The following is a 22,850-nucleotide window of genomic DNA, read 5'->3' on the forward strand; positions in this document are numbered from 1 at the left end:
CCCAGGCGGCGGCGGCGGAGGCGGCGGCGGCCGCGATGCTGCTCCCCCCCCACCCCCCTCGCCTCCCGGAGCGTCCGGCTCACTCTCACCCGGACTTGCTCTTCCCCCCCCCTCCCCTCCGCCCGCTCCGAGAACGCCCCCCCCAACTCCTGCCACTCAAGGCCCGCTACCGCTGGGGGCGCGCGCGTGCGCGCGCCCGCCACACTCACCCCGCGGACCAATCGGAGGGGGAGGGTCGGCCTCCTTGCCCCGCCCCTCGCGCTCTCGCACGCAACGACGTACAGAGTTCCCGCCTCCTCCCCTGCTTGCAACCAATCAGGAAACGGCTCCAAGGGAGCGCGCGAGGTTTCCTTCCCCGCGCACCCGTTCTCACCGTTAAACGGCTGCGTCTCGCGACAATCCCAAAGTGACCTTCTCTCCCTCCCCCCCCCGCCCCCCTCCACCGGCGTGGAGCGCACCCTTCTGCCGGGCTGGAGGAGGGGTGGGTCCGGCCAAGGCGGTTGGTAGGAAGGAAACGCACCTCTCTTTCCCCGCCTTGCGCGCACCCTGCACCGGCTGCGCGCGCACCCGCCTCCCTAAGGAGCGGCGACTGCCAGCGGGGTTCTTTCTACCCTTCCTTTAAGCCGCACAAATAGCCTGATCGCTCCTCCGCCTCCAACTGGACCCCACTTTCCTGTCTTTGTCCCTTCCGTCCCCAGCTCCGTCAAGTCTGGTGGGAAGACGGGGAGAAATTTTTGAGCTGTCGCTTCTCCTTTAAGAGAAAAAAAAAAAAAAAACCCCGTCCGTGGCCGGATGAAAGTCTCTGAAAAAAATGGCGGCGGTAGGGGCAGGGGCGGGGCTACGCTGACGTCGAGGGCCCGCCCCTTGGCGCATGCGCGTGGCTCACTTAGCCTAGAGCAGCTTGGGAAATGAAGTTCTATTTTAATAAACTCTTCAGGGGAGAGAGAGAAGAAAAGATCAACTACTGAAGGGCGGAGAGGTGGCTGGGGCGTTCTTGTTTGTGTTTTCTTTTTTTTAAAATTAATTCATGACGGGAAAGGTAGTTTGGTCTCCTCAGCCCCTTACTTTCCGGGGGGGGGGGTGAGGGAGGTCGGGGACAGTGCTTCCGGGTTAGGACGTGACCCCGGCCACATCCGGGCTCCGAGGCGAGGCCGTCCCTCCTCGCTCGGGGTGTTTGCATAGGTTCACGCGGCGTCGTGCCCTTCGCCGTATCCACGGCGCAGGGCTTGCTTTCCTGGTCCGGTGACGCCGGCTAGCATCCGTGCCAACATTTCCTTCTTTTTAATCATTTTACAAGTCCGGGGAATGAATTGTCCAAGTCGCTTTGCTACTAAGGTGTCGGAGCGTGCGGGAGCCTGCCGGGCCTCGTCCCGGGGCCGAGGGCGGTCGCCCGGGCCCGGCAGGCGTCCCGGCCCCGGGCCCCGAGCCGTCGGCGGCGGCGGCGGTTTACTGACGTGACAGCAGCTTGGTCGGGAATGGCCTTCCCGCTCTGTGGTAGCACGTGCAACCGTTACCTTCCCGCCAGGGGTGCCACCGACGACCACTCGTATTTCGCTTTTCCCCTTTGCAAGTGCAGTTCTTAACCCTGGCAGTCAAAAAGAGAATGGTCACAAAGTCGAGAGTGAGCCAGTTACAAAGTTTACACGGGAAACCCTTGACAAGTACTGAGGTATCGACAAGCATTTGTGATCTTTTTTTTCTTTCTTCCCGGTGGTTGACTTCTTTGCCACATTTCATTAGGTAAACTCTACGTATCTTTCTGCACCTTCATCTGGGAAAATGAATGCAGTACATAAGTTTTTCAAGCTACGTGTATAGTCAGCGGACTTTGGAACAGCACTGACATCCAATGGCTGCTTAAAGTAGTATACACATTGACACAGTCCTACAATGGAATAAAGAATGTTTCCCTTTTTAAAGACATCACTGTAGAAGAAAGACCAGAGGCTCTGAAGTAAAATGTGTATTACAGTCAGTAACACAACGAAGTAAGTTTTAGCAAAGTAAAAATTTTCCTCAGGGTAAAAATGAGGTAAAGTCTATTTCACGGGGTCTTTTCATTACTAATTTGAGAAAATGTGTCTTTTATAAATGGTTACTTTCAAAACAAAATAATGGATAGAATAACCTTTAAAAATTCTCATTGTCACTCTTTAGAGAAACTGTGATGTCACCAAGCAGGGATACACTTTATTCAAATGTCTGCGGTTTAGTATCTAATGTCAAACCTTCCAACTTCATTCTGCATAGATGTTTACATTTTGGACAACTATATAACTTGTTCAGAATGAATTGAAATTTGAATCCACTTTGGTCCTGATTTTTACAGTCTATACAGGAAAGCAGGTAAGCACAATTTTTCGAATAGCTAAAGACTGAAATAAAAAAAAATGAATCTCAGTGATACTACTGTTCTAGATTCCTCCATTTTCATGGAATACAGCTAGTCACTACAGGATATACACACTTGGAAAAACCCACAAATAAATTCTGGTATGTAGTGTTTCGATTTCACAAATTTAAATTTATGTATTTATAACCCTGGCCAATGTATTATCAGAATTTAAATCTTATAATTTAGGTACCATTCTATGTCAGTATCATTAAAAATAAATTTAAAAAAGAAAAAAAAACCCTAAACTCCAAAGAAGAAATTCACTAAATCAAAAGAGAGGAAGTGTTAAGCAAATACAGGAACCAAAAAAGGATGATAGAGACTGCTTTACACTGTCTCATTCAGTTCCTTTGTGGTCCCCTTCTGCACCACATGCGCCAGCAGTTCTTCACGGTCTTTGCGAGGAGAGCATCTTGAGTTTAAGACAATGGAGGAGTTGGGTGAGTTGTTTCTTGGAGGAGAAGCACTGAGGGAATGAACAGGCTGCCATCTGTGTGTGTGTGTGTGTGTGTGTGTGTGTGTGTGTGTGTGTGTGTGAAGAGGTAGATTTCTAGTCAAAGTGAGGATAGTGTTCAAAGATTTTTATTTCCATTCATGTCCTCAGCATGACCATGAATGAAGGATGAGGAACTATGCTTGTTCTGAGGAACTAGGGGTTCACTGCTGGCCATAGCACAGTAGAGGGTTTGGTGCTAACCACAGAGTAAATTCTGAAGTAGTTTTGGACTGAATTATGATTGAAATTGTCAATCATTAGGATCCCCCTTCTCTCTAAGAAGCTACTAGAGACCATATGGTAGCTATTACAGCTAGAAAACTACAGAGAGGAGGGTTTGGGGAGAAAAAGAAAGGAAACAGGACAGTATACAAAGAGAGAGACTTCCAGCTTTTTGCTGGTAAATTGGAGGTAAGAGTCTCATAGACTTTCTTGCCAGGGCTGGTTTTGAACCATAATCCTAATATCTTAACTGCCTGAGATGTCAGGATACAGGCATTAGCCACTGGCATCCATCTCCCTTTGCGGGGAAGAGGGGGTAATATCCTTGAGTTGCTGACTTTAACCCAGTTTTCAACCTGTGCAAATTTCACACTGTATTGGCCTTGTAGGTGCTTGTAGGTCTGGGGAAAATGCCAACAACAGAAGATAAATCATGCACAGTTTTTTTTAAAATTAGTTTCATTGTGATTCAAGAGTTGGAAAAGTAGAAGAAGAAAAAAAATAGCAGGAGGGAGAAGGTGTTAATGAAGGAAAAAAAGTATTAGATGAGCATTAGATTGTTTTAGAAATAAAAGCTATTTTAGATGTGAATACAAAGTTGTAAGTCCAAATTCTTAACCTTTATGAGCCAGGAGTATTGGGGATTTTTCTTTTTCTTGAGTTCTATCAGAGTCCAACTTCTTTTTCAACTTCAAGAACACTAAGTAAGTATCATTCAAATAATTCAAGGGGAAACTACTAATTACCCTGTAACATAAGTTAAAACTAGATACTTTATATATGTTAATCTTTGGCAGCACTATTCTGAAACATCTGCTTTTATTTTTACATGACAAAGAAAAACAAAATACCTATTAACTATAGCTTTTAGGAGAAACTGACACTAAAAGCAGACTACACAGTGTACCATGTTAAAAGTGATTAGTTGAGGTATTCTCGCCAATGGTATAACACTTTTTTTTTAAGTGTAGTTTTGCATTATATGAGTAGGATTGATGTTAGAAATACAAAAAGTATCAAGCAGCCTGGAAGCTAACATTCAAGTAGATCATCCAGTTGACCACAGTCTATAGAGTTGATTACTATACTGCAAACTTTGTTTTCCTACAAATTATCACCTCCACTTCTATCCCCAAGATGTGAATTGAGCTCTTTTTTCCTGCCTGCAGAGAAATTGCATGGGGGCAGGTTGGCTCAGGGGAGCAAAAATTTTTCTACAGTGCTGCCTTAGAAATTAGTATTTTGTATCCAGTAAGGGGGTTTTGCCTAAATGCTGATGGCAGGAGACTGGTAAATAAGAACCAGTAGGTTCTTGGACCTTGGAGATCTCCCAATGACCTTACTCTTTTCTGGTTAATGTTAACATTGCTTTGTTTTCATAGTTGAAGGACTAGGGAGAAGTACTACAGAGTTTTCAGTCCAGTCTCCCCATACACTCAGTAATCTCATATCTGTCATGCTGTCATCTTCATAGGTTCTGTAAAGATTTAGTCTGTAAATTAAAACAATGGATGGGGTGTGGATGAAGTGTGTGCTCAGAGGAAACAGGAAGAGACCCTTGCCTGTTAACTCATGACCCAGAAAGGAGTGCTTTAATCACCTTCATTAGCAGGTCCTCCTAAGGGTAGCTTCATGCTTGTGTGTTTGTGTGTGTGTGTGTGTGTGTGTGTGTGTGTGTGTGTGTGTATGTATGTATGTGTCATGACCTTCCCCTTTCCACCATTCTAAAAAGACCCTTGACCTTTAACTACTGGTTGGAACAAAGTTTAGAAAATAGAAAAGTTCTACTTTGATAGAATGATACACGGGGAAAGAAATGGAATTCTAAAATTCATAACTGATATTGGATACTATTTTAGATTTTTCTTTTGAAGAATCTGCTTCTTATAGAGGTTTATAAATATGTGAAATTAGAATTTCTCAATGAAATTGGACATATCCACTAAGCAACTTAAACAATCCACCGCACTAGTACATATCCTTCCATATCAAACCCATCATGATCTTACTAGTAATGCCTCAATATCATGAATTACCATGATCAAAAAGGATGAATGGAAGTCATTGCAATAGGTTCAGAATTCATTTAATGACCAAAATAAGGCTCACACAATGGATTATATTATATGCCTTACGACCTTAAATCTATGGGTGTTTTCTTCCCATTACAACTTACTTATTGAAGTGTAATTTGACTTGAAGAGTTTACTATGTGTTGGTTGTTTTGTTTCAATGAACTATAAAGTTCATTTTCCTTATCTAAGATTTTAGAAATGTTATAATCCAAAACTTTTGCAAACTTTTAGAAATAACTTATGGTTAAAAAATCTACTAGAGGATCCTCTAGTGGAATAATATCGTTTATCCAGTGCTTTAATATGTAAATGATAAAAGAGCTTCTGAGAGGATGTCACAATTAAGATGATTGAGATAATCCGAGGAAGGAGACTGTAACTTCTAATTTATTGTTAGTTCAAGGCTAGGTATCAGATAGCTCCCATTCAAGTGCTGTTCAAACATTCATGAGCTATTGGAGTTATTTTTTTCTATTGACAAAATGGGGACCATAATACCATCTACTTCAAAGGGTTAGAATAATTCAATGAAACGTATAAAATCCCAAACACTATGCTGTCATGTGTTAATTTGACTTATTAATAATACAGTCAATTTCATTACAGCCCCAAGGTGTTAGTATAATGCTTACAGTGTACACTGGCTGCTGCCAAGGAAACTAGAAAATAAACAAGTCTTGACTATTTGGGTTGCAACATCTTCCTGGATTTCACAATATCTTAGTTTTTTTCTCCAACCAGTTTTTCTCTTCACACTCTAAAAAAAACAGAGTACTTAAATTTTGTTGTAAGAAATGTGCTCTGTGGATAAAAATAAAGATTAAGTTGAGCACAGGCAGTTCATGCCTATAAATACTGGCTACTCAGAAGGCTATGGTCTGAGGATCACTGTTCACAGCCAGCCCAGAGAGACAACTTTGGGGGTCTTAACTCCAATTAACCAGCAAAAAGCTAGAATTAGAGGTATGGCTCAAGTGGTACAGTGCAGACTGTGAGCAAAAAAGCCAAGTAAAAGAATATAAGGCCTTCAGGTCAAGCTCCAGTTACAGCACCAAAACACCCCAAAACAAAAACAAAAACGGTTCCAGAAACATACATATTCTGTTATGATTCTCTTGTTTCTTGCTATATAGATGCCTTATTGGAGGAACTAGAACGTTCCACCCTCCAGGACAATGATGAATATTCCAACCTAGCTCCAGTTTCCCTGGATCAACATCCCCAAAGGGAGAGTAACCTTGCTGAGATTTCAAAGACCTCGCCTGATCAGGGCCACACAGGTCCCCTGAAGGTAACTTAGTTATTTTATAAGTAGGAGAGTTCAGAAAGCTCGTTCTCATCTCACATAAAAGAGGAGTCTATATCCAAGTATGGAAAAAAATAGTCTTTCAATTTTCATTTTTAAAGATGGTGGTTTTGGAAAGATAAGAATTGTGAAAGTCAGAACTAAATGCTTTCACAGGACCTGGTAACTGGCAGCATATTGCTTAGCTCTCTTTGGGGGCATTCTGATAATACTATCTGGGTTCAGAGATACTATGTGTGGTATGACACCCAGGCCAGTTGTCAGATATTATCAGATATTATCGCTACAAGACCAAGTGACAGCTTAGACAAGTTTTCTCAGAGGGAATTTGGGTTGCATTGTGTACAAAGTTAGTTGGAATTTTCATTCTACACATCACATATAGAATTAAAACACGCTTTGGACACCTTTAGCAATTTGAAATTATATAAAATTAAACTTGTACAATAGAAGCAGCTCAGATTTCTCCCTATAAAAGCTGGGGAGGAACTGAACAAATAGAAAGATGAGATCTTGGGGCCCGGAGTTTGGCCTAGTGGTAGAGTGCTTGCCTAGCATGCACGAAGACCTGGGTTCAATTCCTCGGTACCCCACATACATAGCAAAAAGCCGGAAGTGGTGCTGAGGCTCAAGTGGTAGAGTTCTAGCCTTGAGAAAGCCCAAGGACAGTGCTCAAGCCCTGAGCTCAAGCCCAAGGCTGGCAAAAAAAAAAAAAGAAGAGATCTTTTAGGTTTAACTACCTAATTAGAGATTGTGCAACTCTTAACTTTGATGAACTTGACTCCTGTGTTAAGTTAGACAAGTCCATGTTTTCTATTAGAATGGAACAAAATCATGAAAGACTATAATTCTGCAGAATCTAATCTTGGTTAGGTTACATTTAAAAATGATCATGAACAGAATACCTGAGAAGTTATACGAATATTATTGAGGAAGTGCTTTGAATAGGGATAGAAAAAGCACATGTGAGATAGTTTTCTGAAATAGTTACTCATTTGAATATTAAAAAAAAGAATTGAAACTGGGGGAAGCAAAGGCAGGGATGACACTGTCCAAAAAGAAATTTACTCATCACCTGACTTATGAAATGGCAACCTCTCTATATAGTACCTTAATAATAACAATAAAATTGGGCTGGGAGTTTGGCCACTATAGTGGTAGAGTGCTTGCCTAGCATGCACAAAGACCTAGGTTCAATTCCTCAATACCACATACATAGGAAAAAAATCCAGAAGTGATGCTGAGGCTCAAGTGGTAGAGCTCTAGCCTTGAGAAAGTCCAAGGACAGTGCTCAGGCCCTGAGCTCAAGCCCAGGACTGGGAAAAAATTATATTTAAAAAAATAGAATTGAGGGCCAGGAGTTTGGCCTAGTAAGTGCTTGCCTAGCATGCACGAAGACCCGGGTTCGATTCCTTGGTACCACATACATACAAAAAAGCCAGAAGTGGTGCTGAGGCTCATGGTAGAGCTCTAGCCTTGAGTAAGTTCAAGGACAGTGCTCAGGCCCTGAGCTCAAGCCCAAGGCTGGCAAAAAAAAAAATTACAATTGAGTGTCTTCCATTTACCTGAATATACTGTAAACTTTCAGGTTCATCTGTTTCTAGTGGAATACTTTATTAAAATACTATAAACTATAGAGTTGTACATTAAAGCTATCAACAATTTTGAATCTGTTAACCATAAAATACAGCTTTGAAGAAGAGAATGAAGTGAAATGAAAACAAAAGCAGGGACTGGTAGAGTGCTTGCCTAGCAATGCAACAAGCCCTAGGTTTGACTCCTTGATACATAGAAAAAGCCAAAAGTGATGCTGTGGCTCAAGTGGTAGAGCTCTAGCCTTGAGAAAGCCTAAGGAAAGTGCTCAGGCCATGAGTTCAAGCCCCAGGACTGGTTTAATAATGAACTAATGTTTAGAGTCCCTTTGCGCTCTGTGCACAATTGAGAGCAATTGTCCCATTCTGAACAACCAATTATATGATCACTCTAAATATCTGCATGATCTGGCACTTGTCTTTCTGGTTCATGCTGCTCAGGCAGAGTTCACACTGGCTTGCTTGTGCCACAAGATGCTTCAGGATGCTTTCCAGACATTCCTTCTACATGAATCATGTTATCTTGATACCTGTTCATCTTTTCTCCTTTCCTGTAAGTTCAAAGTGTCTTCTACTTAGCAAGTCCTTATCAATATATGTAAAACTTCCATTCTGTTCCTGCTTTCCACTGTGCACTCTCTGATTAATTTTATGGGTTGATTTGCCTATTATCTACTTCTTACCATTTGCATTTAAGCTCTCGTGTAATCAACTTTTTTTTATTTTTTTATTTTTTTTTCGTGTAATCAACTTTTATGTGATTATTTTCTTTGGTGTTTTGACTGTTATATCCTAAACCTGGAACTTGACAGATACTCAGAAAATATTCATTCATGAATAAATAAATAACTTACTGCTCAACCACAGTTTAGATTTGCACATTTTTTTTCTTTTCCTATATTAAGTTCCATCTTATTGCTTCTCATGATTAGTTAAGGGGAATTTTCTCTGACTCATTTTGTTTGTTGTATAATTCCTGTGTGACAATGTAATACTTTTCTATTTCAGGTGATATGGGGGGGGGTCCTGCTAACATTTGTTTACATGCTAACATCTCTTTTTAGAATTTAGCCTTGCTCTGAAAGAGTGGCTAGTAATTTTTTAACCTTATGAAAAATAGAGATGTACTGGTCATTCTCTTTATTATATGTTTCATTTAAAAATTATTTATTGTTATTATAATGTATTGTACAGTGGGGTTACAGTTACATAAATCAGATAAAGAATACATTTCTTTTTGAACAATCTCTCTCTCCCTCTCTCTCTTTCTCTCTCTCTCTCCTAGTTTTTCCCTCCCATCCCTACCCACAAGTTATATGGTTCATTTGTTTTATTGAGGCCAGGTCTCACTTCGTAGCCCAGGATAGCCTTGAACTCATAATCTTCCTGCCTTAGCCTTCTCAGTAAGTGGGATTACAAGCATGTACCACCATATCCAGTTACTATCCCCTTTGAAAGCTAGAAACATTCTGTAACTCTCAGTGATCATAAGCACCGATATTCTAATAACAGACAACATACTTCATTCTTCTTTGTCATTTACATGGCTTAGGTGGAACTCATGTGTACTTCCAGTATCCAGGAGCCCAATGTGTACAGGTATGTTTTCAATTTTTATTGGGTGTTTTCAAAATATAAAGTTATTAAATAACTTTGTCTCCAGTCACTAATTTTCTCTGCAAGTGCATATTATTAGATCTTCTTTCCCTGTGGAAAGAAAGCCCAAGACTGGCAAAAAAAAAATTAAAAAAAAAAGAGCATACACCAGAGGTAAAAGTAGGAGAAGGACTTGTGGTCTAAAAAAATCTTTTTCTTGGGCCAGGAGTGTAGCCTACTGGTAGAGTGCTTGACTTGTGTGCACAAAGCCTTGGGTTTGACTCCTTGGTACGAAATACACAGAAAAAGCCAGAAGTGGTGCTATGGCTCAAGTGGGAGAGCACTAATCTTGAGCAAAAATTATCCAAGGATAGTGCCCAGACCCTGAATTCAAGCCCCAGGACTGGCAAAAAACAACAAAAAACCCTAACCTTTTCTTTTTGAACTTCCCATTTGAGTGCACTTTCTCCTTTGGTGGGATTGAGGCCAGTTGATTCATACATAGTTGGCAATCGATTACAATTCTAGGATGTGTAGATGACTTTTTCCCTCCCGCCTTTTGTCTACCCCAGTAACAAATCAAAAACTGCCGAACAGGAAAGTCAGACCCTGGTACATAGAGGCTCGTAGTAATTATTGCTTTCTTAAATCTGTGAAGCCAGACTTCAATAGAAATACGTTACCACATCAATATGTAGTATGAAAAACAGACCAGGCAACAGCCATATTTTCAGTGTACCTGGCATTGTGATCAACTGATGGCTGACAGATATTAGTTTATTAAACTCTGCAGTGTGGATCTCTGACTTCCATTTACTTGCTTCCGTCTTCCTTCTCTCTTGCACTACATTCCAGGGAGCTGATGTTGTAGTTTGTGTTTTCCATCTCTAGGGATGGTTGTCTCTTGTGAGCTGTGTTCAGTAGGAGGCACTGTGGAGACCCTGAAGGGTACAAAGCACTTGTCCCCAGGCTCTTTTCAAAGTGTCTTTTTCTCTCATCAACAGTATCTCCTTTATGGCTTCAGTTGGAGATGACAGATGTGCTGTGGGACCTCAGCTTGTAGCTCAGGCAACATTGCTTCTTTGCTTTGTCCCCTTAGTTTAAGAGTAGCTATAATTTCCTCTTGTGGCTAATGTTTGGTCACCTTAGTTTCTTGGGTTCAGCTCTTAGTTCTCTATCACCTGTCAACAAGTCTCTGGACTAAGTTTTTATGTACTCAAGGTGGTTTATATTTTCCTGACTGAACTTTGACTGATACAGTCTCCATTACTGAACAATACTTACTTTATGTAGGTATGTGCAGAAGAGTGATATAAAATCTAGTCATAAATTTGTTATAGACTTTTAGAGACCTCACAGGTAGTAGTAATTCAGTATTAGGAATGCTAGCATGCACTGAATGAATGTGAAACTCAGAAACTAGATTCCTACATCTTTTTTCACCTTTCACTCTGACCTGCGTAAATGAACTGCTTATTGCTTTAAAAATACCTTGAGCCAGGTACCAGTGGCTCACTCCTGTAATCCTAGCTACTCAGGAGGCAGAGATCTGAGGACTGCAGTTCAAAGCCAGCCCTGGCAGTCCATGAGACTCTTATCTCTAATTAATCACCAGAGAACTGGGAGTGGTGCTGGGACTCAAGTGGTAGAGAGCTGGCCTTGGGCTGAAGAACTCAGACAGCTCCCAGGCTCAGAGTTCAAGCTCCATGACTGACAAAAAAGAAAACCTTGAAATTATATTCAATTCTAGCTGTGACTATAGCAGTGGCCTAATAGTTATATATCAATAGTAATGTCAATAATAATTTAGCAATGAAATGCCGTGTGTGTGTGTGTGTGTGTGTGTGTGTGTGTGTGTGTGTGTGTGTGTGTGTGTGTACCAGTCCTAGGGCTTGAAATCAGACCCTGGGTGCTATTCCTTGTCTTTTATGCAAGACTGGTGTTCTACTACTTGAGATGAAGCTCCCCTTTTGGCTTTTTGGTGCTAGTTGGAGATAAAAATCTCAATAGACTTTCTTGCCTGGACAGGCTTTCCTGCCCTGGCTTAGACCCTCAAATCTCAACTTCCTACGTAGCTAGGATTACAGGCATGAGCCACTGGCACCTGGCTCAGCTATGTAACTTTTACATGAATAAAAATAAGTTAGTTGGGACTGGGAGTTTGGCCTATGGTAGAGTGCTGGCCTAGCATACACGAAGACTTGCATTCCATTCCTCAGTATCACATATATAGAAAAAGCTGGAAGTGATGCCCTGGTTCAAGTGGTAGAGCTCTAGTCTTGAGAAAGCCCAAGGACAGTTCTTAGGCCTTGAGTTCAAGCCCCAGAACTGGCAAATGTTTGGTGATAATAGGGAGGAAGAATTCACAAGCTATATAAGAAATAAATGCGTGGTGGGGGGGATACACTACACCAAAGCCCCTTCAGGGCCTTGTTTAGAGTCTTCTAAATTCACATCTTGTGATTTATATTATTATAATCTTTGAGTATTTAATTTATCCCAAATGACATAGCAAGACAGTTTTACTGCCTTTGCTTTACTTAACTTACCTTTAATAAGTCAAAGAATAAATCAAAAGACCTTTGATTTATGTTCTTTTCAGGAACATTATCCATATCAAAGCACTTCTTAACCCATCAACACTTGGCAGTCTCATTTCCTATTGAGGATATTTCTTATTGACTCAGGATATTTTATTGATTCTTGGCATATCTCGACAGTTAGCTATTTCTCTTTAGATGCTAAACTAGAGCTCCAGTTGAAAACAGTTCTCCAAATAAGCTTTAAGTGTGTCTCAACTTCGAACTGGGAAGATTTTATGCATTCTCAGGCCCTAAGGAGAAACTATATTTATTCTGTGCTTGTTCAAGCACAGAGCACCAGAATGTGCTCAACGTTCTGCCAAGAAGCTTGCCTGTGGCTGCAGTTCCTAAGGGCTTCCTGACAGAAGGCTTGAGAGAGCTCCCTCTCTGATTTCTAGGGAACTTCCAAGAAATCAACAAGTCACTTGAATACTGGACCATTTGGCCCTAGATTTTAAAACAAACAAAAGAAAGGGGGAAAAAAGTCACTTGAATCTGCAAGAGCCCTGTGTTGAACACAGCAGAGAATGTTTATTTCCTTTTAAGAAAGAGATTCACTTTCATTCTCCATTTTACTTGTTAAAAACTCAAAGATATGCTTAAGTCAGCAGTGGGGCATACACTCAAATAATGGTTTCTGTTTTCTTAACAGAGAGAAAGGTATCCATCTTTTCACTGAGATTTTCCTGGCTGATAAATACCAGTGACGGTATTAAAAATAAGCAATATAGTAAGCCTGTTTTCAATTTTGAAATATATTACCAGAATACAATGAGTATTTCTTTTTACTTTTGGGTTTGCATTTGTATGTGTATGTGTTTGTGTGTATGTGTACAAGAAAGAGAGAGAGAGAGCGAGCAAGAAAGGGAGAGAGAAAGACAGAGAGAGAGAGAGAAAGAGAGAGAGAGAGAGAAAGAGAGAGACAGAGAGAGAGAGAGAGAGAGAGCGAGCGCACATTATAGTGCAGTCTGAAAATGATGTAATCTTTAAGGTAATGTTATAGAGAACATAAATTTGCAGTCTTCAGGCCCCAACTTCATTATCCCACAACTTATATTAGACAGAGAAAAGCTGTTTTAAGTATTCTATACTCCAGCTTTTCATCTGGGATAACAAAGTGAGAGTGTTTGCCTTTTTCTTCCAAATATACAACTTATTTCCTACTGCATTTTAGCAACAGTAGTAAAATCTATCTCCCACTCATCTCTTTGGTAATGTGTTTAGTATTTGGCTATTCAACGTGAGGCTTGGTGCAGATTTCTTATAGATTTATTTTGACTCTTAATGCTTGTTTTATTTTACTAATGACTATTCAAGTGTTTTCACAGAAGCTCTGTTCTTTTGCTTGAACCCAAAGGTTTCTTTATTCATGGTTTATTCACAGTGTATAAATAAGAAACCACCATCACATGCATTATCTACTATTTCTGCAACCTTTATGTATGGAGAGCCAAGTGAAGTATGTCAGGCCTTGTGGAAGGCAAAGCCTCCTCTGCATCTCCATGCCTTTTCTGGGAAGTAGCTGTTAGCAGTAGGAAGCAGGAGGATGTGGTCACATTGGTACATTGGGCCTCACATTGTTGATGCTTACTCTGCATTTTTATTTTTATTTTCTTACCAGTTATTGAGAGGAGATAACATACCTTGTATTGTAAATGAAGAATGCTATTAATTTTTTTTTAAGATGTAGGATTGTGATTTAAAAGCCTTCTCCAGAGGCCATCTGTTAGCTGATGGTGGAGGAAGGCTGGCCTGTTGTGCCATGTGTCCTGTCCTTTCCTCCATGCACGTGAGAACAGTGTTCATTTTTCAGGCTGATCAAGGATGAATGGAAGCAAGTGTCAGAGAGCTCTGATGATTTGATTCAGAGTTTTAGTCTACTTGCCAGGATTTCATTTGTTTGGTGGTGTTGTTTGTTAGGGGGAAATCAAGGCCTTGTGCTTGCTAGGCAGGCTTTTTAACATGTGTCACAAATCCAACCCTTTTTTTTGTTGTTGTTTGGATAAAGCTTTATGTCATTTCTTTTTTGCCAGGGGTAAGCATTACATTTTGATCTTTCTACCTATATCTCCAGTGTAGCTAGGATTGTTTGTGTAAGACATCATGCCTGGTTTGTTCATTGAGCTGAAGGCTTGTTGAATTTTTGCTGGGGCTAGCCTTAAATCATGAACCTCTTTTTTAACTGACACCTCCTGAACAGCTGGGATTACTGGCATCAAACCATGTCAGGCTCCTGGTAGGTTTGTTGTTGTTGTTCTTGTTGCTTTTTAATTCTGTCTTGGTTTTAGACTCACACTGAAGTGGTTAATCATTAAAATCACATTTTCTGGTAATATATATGTGACTTAAAATTTATTTGGGTTTTGATGTGTTAATGTGATTTTTAAAAAAAATTTCTAGTGAAATCCAAGAGCCAAAGAAATCATTACCACCATCTAAAACCTCAGCAGCTGCTCAACTGGATGAGCTGATGGCCCACCTGAGTGAAATGCAAGACAAGGTGGGTACGGTCTAGTGGATGAACCAGACTCTGAGGGTCACCAGCTTGTCTTTGTGGGGATCAGCTCTGCTTTCCTTGCGTGGGAATTCTCAATTAGCATTTATTTTCCCAAACCAGTGCAGAAATTCAGTGAAGAAACTCAACTTTGTGACATAGATTATTTGGGCACAAAAAAATAATAGGACATAGGACATGTGCAGATCTTTAGCTCAATCAGCTTGGAGAGTGCTTGGTGATAGGAGACCTCTGTGACATTTGTGGAATTGAGGAATACAGGCCGGTGGTTTACCAAAAGTTGTGGAGCAAACTATAGGGATTTGGAGAGGTTATGGAACTTGGGAAGGATTCTAATGAATGAGTAGCGTTGGAGCACATAAAGGTAAAGAAAGTCATTTTAGTTGGGGTGATGCTTTGGGAACACACATGGGAAAGCTAGTAAGAAACAACAATAACCTGAAGAACCTGACAGAGCAAAAGAGAGGAGGCTGGTTGGCAAGCAGAGACAGTGCTAGAGAAACTGAGGTAAGAATGAGTTGCAAGACCATACAGAGATAATAATCTGCTTCCTCTTCCTTGCTCACAGGAGCATGGCCTGTAAAGAGGGCAAGCTCTTGTGGCCTGGAAGGGAATGAAGGTCAGATAAGGGGGGGGGGGTGAAGATTTGTAAAGGGAAAGATATCTAGAATCCTTTTTTTGGTGCTGATCCTGGGTGCTGTCCTTGGGCTCCCCTTGTGCTTCCCTCACAGCTAGCACTATACTGCTTTAGTCACACCTCTTCTTCCAACTTTTTGGTGATTAATTGGAGATAATAACTATGAAGTATTTTTAATACAAAGTATAAGAATGTGGAGGGCAGGGATCTTGTTATTGTGGCTCAGTTTCTAAAATAGTACCTGGCACACTGTGAGTAACATGTATTTATTAGAGGGAAAATGAATAAACACACATTTTTCTTTAATAGATAATAGCCTTTGATTAACTAAGGCCTGCAATAACACTGAATGGATTTTCTCATTATTCTAAAAGTGGTAGATAAAATTGACATTAGTACATTGTATTATATTTTTGTATTGATTTGGCATATGTCTTGATCCCTTTAAATTCTAATTTAAAAATATCTTCTGTTGGTGGTGGTGGTGGTTGTGGGGTTTGGACTCAGGGCCTGTGAACTGTCCCTGAGTTTTTTTTGCTCAAAGCTGGTACTCAGCCACAGTGCCACAGCTGAGCCACAGTGCCACTTCTCATGGACTTTTCTGCCTAGGAAAAATATCTGATTTTAAGAAACTGTATATTCACATTACACGTAAATCACAAGAACAGAGAAGCCCATGCCAGACTGTTTCCTATGACTTTTGTCTCCAATCATCTAGTTCTGCCCTCAGGAGGAAGTTAGTATTTCTTTATTCTTGTATATCTGGAATATAAAAGCAAGCTATATAGATGTGTAGATTATAGATATATTATTGTATTTTAAATAATCCATTTTCATACTTAATATCAGTCACTTTTTCAAAACCCTTCAAAATTAATCTTTTGAATACTTACCCCTCAAACATTATCATTATATAATGGAGGAAGAAAGAGCACCAAAGTTGCTTAAAGGGAATTGAGCATTATCATTGGTTAGATAAAGACGAGGTTAGTCCGGGAAGTGAAAAAAAAAGTATAGGCCTATCGGCAGATAATAAATGAGGCTCTGGAGAATGACAGGAGCTGACAGACTTAAACAATAGGCCTTGCACTAAATAAAAAGGAGGGTAAGATGAGAGCAGCGGATAGGAAGTTCCATGACAACAAATCTGATGTGCTGGTAATGGACAGCCATTTTTTTTTAAAGTATCCTGTCAACTTAGCATTAAGTAGATGGTAGCATTGCCTAGTTAGAAAGGAATAAAGCTAGAAATGAGGATGTAAAATGTTGAAGGACAAGTTAGGCATTTTATTTTTTTATAAAATTGTGAACCTTTGAAGTTAATCATAATTAGTTTGGAGTGTTACTTAAATAAATCCAATCCATCAGCATGTCTTATCTGACTATTTCTCACTCCCTTCTCCCAGGACACTCATCATTATATGACAGTCTGTGTGTCTGATCTTGCTTTTCAACACTCAATTCTCCACTCAGCCACTCCAGGGATAATTGAATCAGCTTCCTTCACTCTCATGCTTGAAATCCTTCAATGACTTCATTTGGAATAAACCAGAGCTGTTGCCCCGAGGTCTCTGTGTGACCACTGTCTTTCTTTTTACCCCCTTCTGCTAGGCTTAGTCTCAGTTTATCTTTACTGATCCCTTGTCTTTTTTTTGTTGTTGATGGTGGTATAAATATACTTTTCTAGAGAGACCTTCTCTGACCACCCATACCTAAATCAATTTTTCTTTACTGTCTCACCTTCCATCACTTTTTTTTTTGTGGGTCATGGGTCTTGAACTTGGCCTGGAGGCTGTCCCTGAGCTTTTCAGCTCAAGGTTACCACTCTACCCTTAATTAAGCCCCATTTCTCATTTTCTAGAGGTTAATTGGAGATAAGAGTCTCAGGTCCTTTTGTGCCCAGGCTGCCTTTGATCCTCAGATCTCAGCCTCCTGAGAGCCACTGCGCCCTGCTTACCTTCTATTACTTCTATCTCCATTTATAATTTAACAGCATTTCTTTATTTGATATTATGGTATACATTTGTTTCATTTTTTGTTTATCAATCATCCAAAAAATACAAAGTTTATAAGGTCAGAAACTTGGTTTGTCTTATGCCTTGCTTTGTGCTATATACCCAGAACAATGACTGACACAAACTAAATGTTCAACAAATCTTGTGGATTAAGTGAATAAAAGGAAGATATGACTGATTATAAGCTAGGGTCAGTATTAGAGCTGGAGAGGGTATCATTTGTAATCATTAGTATATGTCTAGGAAAGACTTAGCAGAGGCTCACAATAGCTTAATGCCCATGTACAGATGACCACATAAAATGATAATAAAAATAAAATCCAAGATATGGAAACGAGAGGGTATATTTTGTTGCTTTTTTAATGTGTGGTGTAAAGTTATTTATTTTTTACTTTTTTCCTTTCAGCTTATCTCCTGTTGTGACTGTTTTTGATTTTGGTACCCTGTGTCTTGTGTATTCATTTATCTGATTTGGGGAAGGGAAGGGGAATAACAATATGGTGAGACAAAGGACACAGCGAATCAATGTGACATGATACTCAAGACACTGTGTTGGAAGTGAACTTTACAACTTCAGGGGAGGGGATTTGGGTGAGAGAGCAGTGGGAGGAAATGAGGGAGGGGTAACAAAGTTCCACAAGAAATGCAGTCATTACCTTACTTATGCAACTGTAACCCCTCTAGACCTCACCCTTACAATACAATAAAATTAAATTTAAAAAAAGCACTGGAGATGGTATCATCTTCACTTACTCAATTTTTTATTTTTATTTTTCTAAGTCCTGGGACTTGAACTCAAGGCCTGGGCATAATTCTTGGGCTTTCTCAAGGCTAGCATTCTACCCATTGAGCCATAGTACCATGTCTAGCTTTTTCTGTGTATATGGTACCAAGGAATTGAACCCAGGGCTTCATGCATGCTGGAAAGCATGATTCACTTGGCCACGTTCCTGGACCATACTCAATTTTTTATAGTTAGAAAATTGATCAGACTTTATTTGGCTGGAATTTATAATGAAAGAACAATGAAAATGTTTTTTTTAATTGATGTTAAAAGATTAGAAGTCTCCAGTCCATTGGAGGAAGGTTAGAAGACCAGTAGGTCAGTTATTAGGGGTGATCTTATGGAGTTGTGACAAGTGTAAAAGTGCATGAAGGCTAATTCTCTTCGTGATTCCCTTGACCAGGTTGCAGTGAAAGCAGATGTCAGCAAGAAGCAGTCACTTGACAAGCAAGTCCACCAGGCCTCTCTGGACTCAATGCTTGGGGGTCTGGAGCAGGACTTACAGGACCTTGGGATTGCCACAGTGCCCAAAGGCCACTGTGCTTCCTGCAGGAAACCAATCGCAGGAAAGGTAAGGTTGGCCAAGGTGCATCTCTCTATCCCCCCAAAGATGGCTTTCTCCTTATATTCTGACATTTTAGAATGGAATTGTTAATAATTACTGATCACCTACAGTATTCTGGGCCCTGAACTATGTGTTTGACAGGTAGTTCCTCATTTAGTAGTCCTCACAGACAGTCAAGAAAATCCTTAGTGTTCCTTTTATAAAGATAAGGAAACTGAAAGCTCAGAGAGAATAACTGACACGACCAAGGTCTAGTAAAAGACAGAACACCAGGAAGGAGGCAAGACCTACTTCTGAGCTCTTAACTATTTCCTGTATAGCTTTTACTGAGAGGACCCTGTTTACTTCTCCCCTGACTCCAGTGTGGCAGATCTATATTGGGTGATGACAGTTTTCAGTTGACTCTAACTTCAAAACATAGCAGCAATTTTTTTTTTTTGAGTAATCGTTCACCAAATCCATGAGAAAGGGCTTTTAGAACTGATTCTGTGAGGGGCTCCGAGGTGAGGAAAAAGCACCATTTGACTTATTTCTCTTTCAAGGATGCCTTCAATGCAAAGGCTGAACTTACCTCTTTATCACCACTGTGTTCTTCATTGTCTACCACTCCTAGGGCAGTGGAAGGAACAATTATAGGCTTTTATCAGAGGGATCAGTCAGGACAGTAAATCCCTTTTACTATTTATTAAGTATGATCACCACCTTCCAAGTTTTGTCTACACGGAATGCAGTGTGAAGAGCTCCCTCTCCAATCAAACAAGCGTTAGATCCTCAGGCATGGCACAGCTCTCCTCTGTTATCCCCAGGTAATCCATGCTCTGGGGCAGTCGTGGCATCCAGAGCACTTCCTCTGTACTCACTGCAAAGAAGAGCTTGGCTCCAGTCCCTTCTTTGAGCGGAGTGGCTTGGCCTACTGCCCTAAGGACTACCACCATCTCTTTTCTCCTCGTTGTGCCTACTGTGCGGCTCCCATTCTGGATGTAAGTGCTGACACCTGTTTGCTTTTGTGCACTCGTTTGGAAGCCTGATCATATCTGACCACTCGGTGTCCTCCTTTTCTAGAAAGTGCTGACAGCAATGAACCAGACATGGCACCCAGAGCACTTCTTCTGCTCCCACTGTGGAGAGGTATTTGGTGAAGAAGGTATGCTGGAAGTTGTATTTTGAATTCTAGAGGCTGGTGATGGGGAGGCCAGCTATGTTTTCCCTCTGGCCTACTATCCACTACAGGCTCAGGGCTTTCTTCTGTCCTAGGTTGCCACCACTCCCTAGTCTTCCCCAAACATTGTAATTGTTTAAAAAAAATTTAGGCCAAAAAAATATAAATATAAATTTTAACATTCAACTATTATTTTAAGACTAACTTTGAAAGTGTCTTGCTTTTCCCTTCTCTAGCTTTAAATTCAGTTTTCCTTCCTCAAATTATTTTAACTGTTTCTTCTGCCATTTGTTTGCATGTTTAACATTACCATAGATTATTATTTTTTTTGCCAGTGCTTGGCGCTTGAACTCAGGACCTGAGCACTGTCCTTGGACTTTCCCAAGGCTAGAACTTTGTTACTTGAGTCACAGCACCACTTCCAGCTTTTTTCTACGTATGTGGTACTGAGGAATTGAACCCAGTCTTCATGCATGCTAGGCAAGCACTCTACCACTAGGTCAAATTCCTGGCCCATTACTATAGACTGTTTTAAACACACCATTATATATTGACTTTCTATCAGAGAAGATGTGATGTAGATTTTTATTACTACCCTATTCACATGTTTTTCCTCCCCCATTCTCAATATATAATTATGCGATAATAATTAGAGGTTAGGCAAGCATTAACTGTATTCTTGTTGACAATCATACAAATATTGCTCACAGTGGAGCCATTTAGCAAGCCACAATTATAGTAGCACATGGATGTTGGGGTCAGGCTGCCTGGGTCAGATATTGATTATGTGTGTGATGTTGTGTAAGCCATTTGCCCTCTTTCTACTTCTCTTTCCTTATCTATAGACTAGACTTAATAATAGTGGCCACCTTACAGAATTGTAATGAAGATTTAGAAACAATATAAGTATCATGTTTACAACAATGCCAGACACATAAAGGGAAGGTCATTGTTGATATTACTATAATTTTTGTAGAAATCTATTTTTCCACCTAGAGTTAATATTTAAACACTTTTGCTTTGTTTTGTTTTGTCCTATTTGTGGGGCTTGAAGCAAAGGTCTGGGTGCTATCCCTAAGCTTTTGTGCTCAAGGCTAGTGCTCTACCACTTGAGCCATACTTTTACATCTGGCTGTGTGGTGTGTGTGTGTGTGTGTGTGTGTGTGTGTGTGTGTGTGTGTGTGTGCTTAATTGGAGATAAGAGTGTCACAAACTTTCCTGCCCAGGCTGATTTCAAACTTTGATCCTTAGATCTCAGCCTCCTTAGTAGCTAGGATTACAGGTATGAGCCTTCAACACCTGGCACATTGGATTACTTTAAAGAATTACCTTAGTTTTATTGTATTTATCATTAATTTATTTATCTGAGAGAGCTGTGAAATCCTTCTCAAAATTGTCAGCCACATCTGGCAATGAATCAGGCATATATTAGTTGTATAAAGGAGGTTTCAGTGTGATATTCCCATAAAATGGGGTACAATGAAGTATAAAGTATCTCACTAACATACCTCTCCTATCACTATCCCTCTTCTTTCTCCCTCTTCTTAAACAATTTCAACAACTGTCTCTGTTCTGTTTTCATACATAAGGCTCTTTCATTTCTATTTCCCCTCATCTTCACCATTTACCTTCTCTCACCCTGCTGATACATGCCTTCTAATAGAACTTACTTTGCTTGTTCAGCTTTCATAGTTTTTAATGTATGTTAATTGTACCATAGAGTTTCACCATGGTATTCCATATGCACATGCCATTGCACTGGAAAAACATGTGGTCTACATGCATAAGACTGAAACAAGACCCCTACCTCTCACCCTGTACAAAAATCAACTCCAAATGGATTGAAGACCTCAATGAAAGCACTACAGGAAAACAGGGAAAGTCTAGGGTATATAGGCCTACATAACAATTTTCTGACTAGGACTATTCAGAGATTCTTTGTTCACAGCATTTTAATTATTTGCTTCTGGTGATTAAATCATCAGATAGTATGAAATGCATTCCATGTCCTCTTTTCATTCAATTTTTTCCTATAAGAATCATGAGAAGCTGTGTGTGGTGGTTCATACCTGTAATCCAAAGCCAGCCCAGGCACTAAAGAACATGAGACTCTTATCTCCAATTAATCACTAGAAAATGGGAAGTGGGGCTGTGGCTCAAAGGGTAGGATGGTAGCCGTGAGCTGAAGAACTCAGGGACAGTGCCCAGGCCCAGAGTTCAAACTTGTAGCCAACAGGATGGCAAGTAATTTTCAACTGCTGCTCTCTATTTAGCAATCCTCGGCCCCTTCTCAGCTATGGACTTTTCCTGAGATGAGTCAGATACCATAATCTGAATCCCACAAGTAGCACATACACATGTTATTTTCTCAGTGGTCTGATTTAAGTCCCTTTCTTGACCTAAGGAGCACCAAGCCAACAATTTTAAATAAAAACTGCTCTCTTGATTTTCTTTTCTCTTTGCCTGTTGTATATCCTTAGTATAACTGAAGAGTTCAAGGTATATGCGAATAGGCCTTGGATGGATGTCTGTTTTGAGGACCCTTCTCAGCTCTATTTTGTCTTGGTGCCTTACACATTTCTACATTGCCTTTTTCAAATGCTAATCCTTAGTTGTTAGAAAGAGGCAATAAAATGCTGATGGGAGTTGGACACCAGTGGCTCACATCTGAAATTCTAGCTACTCAAAAGGCTAAGAATGGAAGGAATATGGTTTTGAGGCCAGTCCAGGCCAAAAAAAGTGAAGAGTTCTTACCTTGAAAATAATCAGCAAACAGGCAGAGTTGAAGATTTGTTCAAGTAGTAGAGTACCAGCCTAGCAGGCTTGGAAGCCCTGAGTTCAAATTCTGGAGCAACCCTAAAAATGCTAATTAGAAGCCTTCACTATGGGTATACAGAACTTGATTGGCAGA

At 40.4% G+C, this 22,850-nt stretch overlaps 1 protein-coding gene across 1 annotated transcript in view; it reads left to right on the forward strand.

Annotated features, from left to right (window-relative positions):
- The first annotated feature begins 2,603 nt into the window (after positions 1-2,603).
- Positions 2,604-22,850, forward strand: part of Lpxn (leupaxin) — a 29,240-nt gene continuing 8,993 nt past the window's right edge. The window contains exons 1-7 of the mRNA XM_090348715.1: positions 2,604-2,835; positions 6,322-6,479; positions 9,639-9,685; positions 14,665-14,764; positions 18,619-18,786; positions 19,587-19,760; positions 19,843-19,924. Of these exons, the coding sequence (XP_090204841.1) occupies positions 2,823-2,835; positions 6,322-6,479; positions 9,639-9,685; positions 14,665-14,764; positions 18,619-18,786; positions 19,587-19,760; positions 19,843-19,924 (742 nt within the window). The 5' untranslated portion in view covers positions 2,604-2,822. The remainder of the gene's footprint in view (positions 2,836-6,321; positions 6,480-9,638; positions 9,686-14,664; positions 14,765-18,618; positions 18,787-19,586; positions 19,761-19,842; positions 19,925-22,850) is intronic.

This window comes from Megascapheus bottae, chromosome 16, assembly GCF_031878675.1.
Source record: "Megascapheus bottae isolate mThoBot1 chromosome 16, mThoBot2.hap1, whole genome shotgun sequence".
NCBI classification, from domain to species: domain Eukaryota; kingdom Metazoa; phylum Chordata; class Mammalia; order Rodentia; family Geomyidae; genus Megascapheus; species Megascapheus bottae.